The sequence below is a fragment of the Nicotiana tabacum genome, chromosome 16, assembly GCF_000715075.1.
Source record: "Nicotiana tabacum cultivar K326 chromosome 16, ASM71507v2, whole genome shotgun sequence".
Classification (NCBI taxonomy): Eukaryota; Viridiplantae; Streptophyta; class Magnoliopsida; order Solanales; family Solanaceae; genus Nicotiana; species Nicotiana tabacum.
Genome location: NC_134095.1, coordinates 97583812 through 97592544, shown reverse-complemented (window position 1 = coordinate 97592544; position 8733 = coordinate 97583812). Strand labels below are relative to the sequence as shown.

Sequence of the window (8733 nt, the reverse complement as noted above, 5' to 3'; positions counted from 1 at the left end):
AAAACTTATCACCCTGTGAATATATCTCTTTTTAGTTTCTAGAACTTGAAGAAATTTTCAAAAGTAGCAGTGGCAAATGTGTTAATCTTTTTTCTTGAATCGGGGAGTGAATGCGTGCTTGAACAATTTCTTTGGGGACTTTGGTAATTATGGAGAATCAATGTGTTTTGCTTTAAAGTGAAACTGTGGTGATGGTTTCAAAGGGCTTAATCTTTCCATCAAAGAACTTCTCATAAATAAACTCTCTCTAATGTCCTCTAAAATCAAAAGCAAATTTGTCATCTTTAACTGGGTCAATATTGATCTCTTTTTCTTTAAGATTTTCTTCCAATTGGGTAATTGTTGATTTTTCTCTTGTAGGATTTTTTTTCCAATTGAATGGTCATCTTCAATTGGGTCAGCTTCTGAATGGCTTGAAGGAGCACTAATGTAAGGAGTATAACCACAGCCAAAGTTGAACTCCGCCAATCGAGATTATATTTCCATTTATGCATAGCATATGTCCAATCTTTTTCTAATGGGAAAAGAAGAATAATATACACGTGCAGGTGACAGGAGAAAAGAAAAGAGGAGGACGAAAGGGGATGGGGATTTTGTCAAGAATGAGTCTTTGTTTCATGCTGTTTGCGACGTGTCATTCACTTATTCGTTCATTTACATCAACCTCACGCTTTTTAATTTATTTGGGGCTGTCAAATTAGTGTTTAATTGAAACACATTAGATTAGATAAGGTTGGAGTGTCTAATAGGAAAATGCTTTAGTTAAAGTGTCTGAGTGGTGACAAATGTCTGTGTATTTGGCCTAAGTTATTCCGTGTGTGACCGGGTATAATACTATTTGCAGCAACAAAATGAACCGTAGACTCACTCAATCTGGCAGTTTACATAACTGATTTGCTATCATTCAATTTCTCCTTTTGCTCTTTCTGCTAAAATATATATAGACTTTCAACAAAAAGAGAAAGGAATGCCTTCTTTTTATTCCTAATATATAGTATTTGCCTTGTCCTTTAAGAACAACACTGAGATGAATATTTGAGTGATGAGGGATGGATCCAAACGCAAATATCTCTTTCCATCCTTTGGGTATTGAGTCAATAAAAGCCAACTTCTTTTAGCAATAATCAATCTCACCCCATAGCTTTTATTGAGATTTCATTGAAGTTACCTTCTTGAGCTCCAACAATCTGGACCACCTCCTATCAATTGAAGCAGCATTCTGTTTGCCCAAAGCTGTAATAAATAATTAACGGATGGATGTTATTATTGTAATAGAAATGCATTTTGTTTTTCCAATTCGATTTCCTATTTCACTTATCTATATTCGGTTTTTGCAAAATCAGAATTTTGAAACCATGTACAAATAATTTTTCTAACCCAAAACGATATAGTGTTTCTTACGCTGCAATTTAGGTTCAGATTTTTCACATGATTTTGAACAAGTCTCCTGCAAAAATAAGCAATATCCTGGTTTAAAATGGTTTTCCCTATAAATAAAATGGAGTTATATATTGAGAAGAAAAGTGGATATATACTTTAACAGCGGCAGCAAGGCTTATGGTATCTTGTATTAAAGAATCAAGGTCAGCTTCAAATCCTGGTTTCACATAGATAACCTGCGATGTCCCAAAAGGATAAACTTTTAGGTTTCTTTTCTCAGTTCATGATCGGACAACAAGAACTATGCTACTTGGACTCTCCAAAAATGCTATCATACCAATGTCGAATCCTCAAAAAATGTACTATTTTTGGATGATTTGACACGCACGATCTAAGCAAACATAGAACCAGAGTAAGAGCCTTAATTTGTAGTCTTACAGATGGATCATCCCAACCAAGCACTGGAAGCTCATCCGTAGCTGATCCTTTTTCTCTGCTTGATGGTAAAACCCAAACTTTAAAGCTTGCATCAATCTGACCAAACAGGAACATTTATCAACCACAACAATTGAGGAGTGAATTTGAACCTTTTTTTTCTCTCCAAGAATCTGGACATGTGGATCCACCCATTTAAAGATTAGAAAGTAGTGTACAATAAATACCTCTCTGCAGTATGGGGAAGAGCAGTTGCTACATTTTCTAGTGAAAGATGTGATAACTCTTCCATCCACTGAGAGCCCAAAACCTGTGTGCTGCTCATCAATTAAAAGGTCTTGCATTCAGGATTTGGTAAGAATATTCACATAATAAGAATGGCGAATTAATTAAAGGAATAGCGATGAAACCTTGTGAATACAAAGACTAATGGAAACTTGAGTATCTTTATGGCCATCTTCAGCTAATTCTTCAAGTTGAAGATCTCCAAGAGAGAAAATGTAGTCACACTTCCATTCCCCATGCCATCTTCCATCAGAGGTAGAAATTGTCACCAAACGCTTTGAAGCCCTTTGACTTCTTTTTGTTATCTTCAATATTTGGAAATTAAACAAGAAAATTATGACCATGTCAAATCATTTATCTTTTTTTTTTTTTGTAGGTTGTCAGTCCATATTGGTACGAAAACTTACCAATAATGAAGTGTATATGAAAGAAAGAAGTAAAAATAGTAGTAAGATGTTTTGTAGCTAGAGAACTAGGCTAAGGAACTCTGTAACTTTTGCTAGGATCCTATATTTATATTAGAAAATATATAAATATTTAATTATGAATCAATAATTAAAATGAAGTATAAATTCAGATGGCAAGTTTAGAGATGATAAGCGAAAAAGAATTTACCAATGAGAAGTCATTTCGTTTTAATGAAGCTTTGGTGTTGTTTGGGGAAAAATAGAAGGGTTTAATAGGTTGTGGTTGGGATATGGAGCTTCTTGATGATATCCAGCTTCCAGCTCTTGCCATATCCCTTCCTTTCTCTCTCCTTATCCTCTGTACTGCTTGGGTAGGCCAAATAGGTGGATATATTTATTCTTTCTTGTTTCTTATTTTTATTTTGGCAATATAATTTGCAGATATTTCCTTTTATCTCAAATGCTTCATTTGCATTTGACGAAAACAAGAATTTTGTTAAAGAGTCTTTAAATTTTAAATAACTTTTATTTTCGATAATTAGGTGCAACTAGATTTAAATTAAGCAACATACTATTTAGCTAAATCAATTCTTTTTTTGTTTCTAAGAAGAACGCGACTACTTCTGATTGGCCGGCATTTTCTACTCGGTTAGATGCCTACCTTGCTTTTGACACTTGAGGAAAATTTTCTCCGTTGAAATTCCAAACTGAATTGTGAGGCCTTTTAATTATAGGAATAATCACACAATACAAAATCATAACTCCCAAAAAAAAAACATAAAATAAAAAAGAGAACGAATACAGAGGTAGAGAAAGAATAACAGTAGGAAAAAAATACAAATGAAGCACAAGAGTCCGTAGTTAGATAGAGCACATGCATTTTTGTAGCTACTTCAAGCAGCATCAATCAAAACTAAACACTAGATTTTAGGAAACTCATAACAATTTACGATCAAACACACTAAGGGGTATTAGCTTTGTGTATTAATAATATATTGTTTGGTAGACATTTTGAACCTATACATTAGTTATGCAAGCATTAGTTATATATCTTATTTGGTATTATCCTATGCATAACTAATGCATAGAAAACAATGGTATTAGCAATGCAATGGATTTTAATGCATGTATTAGCTTAGTTAAAGACAAAATTGTCCTTCAAAATTATGCTTGATTAAAATATGCTAGTTAGTATATTAATGCAAGTTCAAAATAATCCAAATAGTGAGAAATAAAATTATATCCCTAGTAAATAAATAAATACTTAGCATATTTCCTTTTTTATAAATAAATATTTAATTTTATTTTACAATATAGGTAGACAAATAAAATAATTTTTTTAAAACTTTTTCATATAAAAACATTTCTCAACATATGTTTCTTTTAAAAAGTTAGAGTGTGGACTAGTTTTGAGGGCATTTTTGTAAACAAACAATTCTTTTAGAAACTGTGCAATGCTTTAATACATCAAACCAAATAATGGATAAGAAATATGTCAGCATAACTAATACCAGCATAACTAATACCAACATTACTAATACCAGCATTACTAATACACCCTATTCAGCATTATTCTTATGCACCTTACCAAACGACCCATAAGGGAATGCCATTATGCTAAAAATCCAGTGGAAGCTAGTATATAGTAACACAAATAAGTTTTGGGAACTTGAATATGATGAAAGGAAGGGAAGATACTATCTTGGAATGAATGGAAGATGATATGACTTTATTCTAATTCGAGGGTTGAATTACGTTTCAACACTGGTCTACTTTATATCATTGTTAATTTTTATTACTAATCTTTACATTTATCAATTGGTATTAGGTGAAATCACGTGTCCTTAAAACCACATTATAAGTTTAATTGTTATCCAATTTTAAGGGTAAACAGTTTGGCACCCATTGTGGGGCTAAGGATAATAGTGATTATCTGGTATTAATTCTCGTAACACAGACTACTTTATGCTTATTTTTGTGAGTATTTTTGATTTCAGGATCAACATGTCTAACTCGCAAGCAGTACCCGCTCACATCGATAACGACCTCGATTTCCATGGAGAAAATAATAATGTAGCCACCCCAGGGATCGAAGTGCCTCAGGCTGGCCACGAGGGAGTACCAATCACAGACCCCATTGATGTCAGTTTGCATGTCGCCCTAAATGCATATCTAGGCATTGATCCTGAAGGTAGCGTACTCAGGAAAGTTCGATCAGGCGGTCGAGGTACGCAGGGTGGAGAAGACGGTGGAGTTAGCCTCTAATTGATATTTGAAATACTTCAGGCTCAGTAAGCCGCTATAGCGCAACTACAGAATCGACATCGAGCACCAAGTAGGATCGAACCAAAGACTGAACCAGAAACTATTCGCAGGGCCGAACCTATACCGGAAAGATCGGACGCCAATGATTCGGGAGCTGACCCTGCTATTATGAAAATGCTCGAGGAGCTCACTAAATGGATTGAATTAGGAGAAAAGAAAATCAAGGCAAATGATAAAAAGGTAGAAACATACAACTCCCAGGTTGACCAAATAAAGGGTTTGGATTCGAAAAAGTTTGTGTAGAAGCCTTTCCCGCCAAGTGCGACTCCGAAGCCTATCCCGAAAAAATTTCGCATGCCAGAAATTCAATGGAACCACTGACCCTAATGAACATGTCACTTTTTATACGTGCGCAATAAAGGGGAGTGACTTAGAAGATGATGAGGTTGAATCCGTTCTATTGAAAAGGTTTGGTGAAAATATATCGAAAGAGGCAATGATATGGTACCACAATTTGCCACCCAATTCCATCGACTCCTTCGCCATGCTGCAGATTCCTTCATGAAGGCACATGTCAGAGCAATAAAGGTTGCGACTAGGAAATGGGACCTCTTCAAAGTAAGACAAAAGGACAACGAAATGTTAAGGAAATTCGTATCTTGGGCTGTTCAAGTTTTTACTCAAGGTTTGAACGAACGAAGTTCGATAGCATTACGAAAACTGAAGCAAAATTTAATTAAATATCCAGCTGTAACCTGGGCCGATGTACATAATCGATACCAGTCGAAGATCAGGGTTGACGATGATCAATTGGGAACTCCTTTCAGTTCTGTTTGTGAGCACGTGATTTTTGCCCTATATATGACTTACTCCCACAAATTCAAAACAAAATAATTATTTCCATTGTTCGCAATTTCATAGGTTTTTGTAGCATTTTTTCTCAATTGTTTGCATTTGTCTATGCACGTTTATTTTTTTTAATTCATGAAAAAACACAAAATACATTGCATTTGCATTTAGGATCTAATTTTGCATTTTTGAATTAATTAGTAATTTAGTTATTTACAAATCATAGAAAAATCATAAAAAATTATCACATTTCAGTTTCATGTCATCTTAGGCTCAATTTGCATGTAGAAATTAATTTTATTAAGCAAAAATCACAAAAATGGTCATTTTTACATATTTGGATTTTAGCTTTTAAAATTAGCATTTTTCCTTAGTTTTAAGTTAATTAGTTGTTGTAATGTTAAAAATAAATAAAGAATTTTAATAGATTGATTTAGGATTTTAATTGATTTTTTTTTAAAAAAAAAGGGAAAAAACAAAGAAAAGGAAAATAGGACTAACATATTTTTGATCTTGTTTCTTTTAAAATTGGGCTAGAATTCAAATTGACCCTATTCCCATAAGCCAAGACCAATGCCATATCCAATACCCTCTTGACCCAAACTCTTTTTTTATAAAAGGCAAGACCTAGACCTAAGAGCATCAGATTTTTCCATACACTTGAGACCCCTTCCCTTCTCCACAAGAAATAAAAAATGGTGCACAATGGAATTCAATTGAGAGTTCCTTTTCGTTGGTAGAAATTTGAAGAAGCTGAAACTTTATATCTTTTGTGGACCATGTTTCGATGGATTCCATTTGTCCCAAGATAAAAAAAATCCATCTCCATTTAGATTACACCTCCGACTTGAACTTTGGAGTGGAGAATAAGTCGATCCATTAGTTTCACTGTAAAAAGGAAAACAGAAGACGTTGTATTGTATTAATTTGATTAAGATCTCACTTATAATTTGCCTCTATCTGTTTGCACTCGTGCTTCATTGATTACATTGGATCGGAGCTGTTGCGTATTTGGTAAAGGACTGTGTTCCGCTGCTGCCTGCATAGCTGAACTTTTCTCATCCTTTTTTCTGGCCTTTATTTGGTCTTATTATGCTGCCTTTTGCTCTTGCTGTTAGTATGTCAATTATTTCCTCTGTAATTCTCAACTATGTATGAATGAAGGCCTAAATTACTTGTTGAATCTCTATCTGATTTTGTGTGTTCATCGTGTTTGATTGTTAGATCCATTCACACTTCTCTCCTGGTAAAATTATTTTTTTAAGCTAAAGACTAACTCTGAAATTATTGATTACTTGGAGAGTTATATCTGTTGATTTATGGCTTAATCAATTTGGGTAAGTAATTATGTGAATTCTATGATATTAAGGCTAAAGTTATTTGTTCATTTAAGCCTAGCCCATGATTTTAGCCATGAACGACGTGGTCATGAAGTTTTAATTGTTCAGATGCTTTCTTACAAGGCATTTAGCTAATAATCAGAAATCAAGATAGTTTCTTCAACACCTAATTGGATAAACTCTTTGTTAGTTTGATTAAAGCAGTGGTTGATAAATTCGTACAAGAATTGAAAGAGAGGGAGATGCAGACTTACATTGAGGAGCGCGAACGTGAAGTTGTTGAGCATGAAGCCGCTTGAAAAGCTGAGCTCTCTCGCCGTTAGAAATTGCTCGGCAAGAAGCCATGTTAAAGATGGAGAGGGAAAATCTTGAAGAAAGAGATTCGAGGCGCGCCATGTCGAATAAAATTTTAAAACCCATGGCCCTCACTTAAATAATTTTAATCCTTTAGGAATCGAGGCGAGCCATTTAGTTGAATTTTTCATGGCCCTCGCAAAGTTGAAAGTGCATAGTTGCTTTAGGCACGCTATTAAAAAGTTACTTTCCTAAACTCGGGTGCGCATTTATGTGACCCAAATCCAAATCTCAACAACGTTAGATAAAATGTGTTGTGGACTGCAGGTGCATTTATGTGACGTGGTCCAAGACGCGTTTTATGTGACGTTAAATCTTCCTAAAAAATATTTAAATAAAAGCGGTTATAAAGTTAAAATTGAACTATAGGTTAAAACATGTATTAAAATCAGATAATAGGCCAATTATAATAGTTGAGCGACCGTGCTAGAACCACGGAATCCGGGAATGCCTAACACCTTCTCCCGGGTTAACAGAATTCCTTGCCCGGATTTCTGTGTTCGCGGACTGTAATACAGAGTCAATCTTTTCCTCGATTCGTAATTTGAACCGGTGACTTGGGACACCATAAAATTATCCCAACTGGTGACTCTGAATTTTTTTTTTAAAAAATAATCCCGTTTCGATTGTCACTTAAATTGGAAAAAACTCCCTTATACCTCTTTCGGGGTGTAGGTAAAAAGGAGGTGTGACAGCTCTGGCAACTCTGCTGGGGATCAGAACCCAGAACTTCTGGTTCAGGGTTCAAGAATTTGAGCTTAGAATAATTGTTGTATTTGGCTTTATTTATTATCTGATTTTATTCACATATTTGGGCCCAATGTGCTAAGTGCTGCTTTTTACCGTTTTGCTATTATCTAAACTGTATATAAACTGATACAAAACCCTTCTCTTCTCATCTTCGGGGATGTGCACGCTGGCGTGACTCCCTATTCTGTTAGTGTCATACCTTGAAATAAGAAAGAAGCTCGGACAAGTTACTAAGCCGGATGACCTTTTGGTTCACGGTTAGCCCCCTCCTCGGCTCGAGTTGTTCACTCGGGTACACAAGTCTATAATAACATACCCAGGTTTTGAACTTAGAATAACCCAGCCTCATGCCGGATCTCAGTAGGAACGCTTGTTTGCATCATATGCATTGGACTTTGGGGACTCAACACAGGGGTTGGGTCCGTCTAGGACAAGTGTACCCAAAATAACAGACCATCTTGATGCATCCTATTTGCTACACGTTGCATTTCTCTAAGGGTAAAAGGGTCATTTGGCGGACCAATGATATCGGAGGGCAAATGAAAAAAACAAGAAAAAAGAGAGGGTGAAGTGTGAGGATAAAGCGAGTAGGGCCCAATTATGTTTTCTACCACATTTTTGTTAAGAAAAAAAAGCCTTAAAATTCAAAAAAAAAAGAAAAGATTTTG

The 8733-nt window shown here is 35.0% G+C and overlaps 1 protein-coding gene across 1 annotated transcript; it reads right to left on the bottom strand.

Annotated features, from left to right (window-relative positions):
• Positions 1 to 837: 837 nt before the first annotated feature.
• On the bottom strand, positions 838 to 2895 carry LOC107832154 (large ribosomal RNA subunit accumulation protein YCED homolog 2, chloroplastic). Its single transcript, XM_016659961.2, has 7 exons — positions 2716 to 2895; positions 2226 to 2405; positions 2043 to 2132; positions 1819 to 1914; positions 1536 to 1616; positions 1402 to 1447; positions 838 to 1233 (listed from the first exon to the last, which is right to left on the bottom strand). Exons 1-7 carry the CDS (start codon positions 2836 to 2838, stop codon positions 1145 to 1147), a joined length of 705 nt encoding a protein of 234 aa, XP_016515447.1. The 5' UTR covers positions 2839 to 2895; the 3' UTR covers positions 838 to 1144.
• Between the last annotated feature and the right edge of the window lie 5838 nt (positions 2896 to 8733).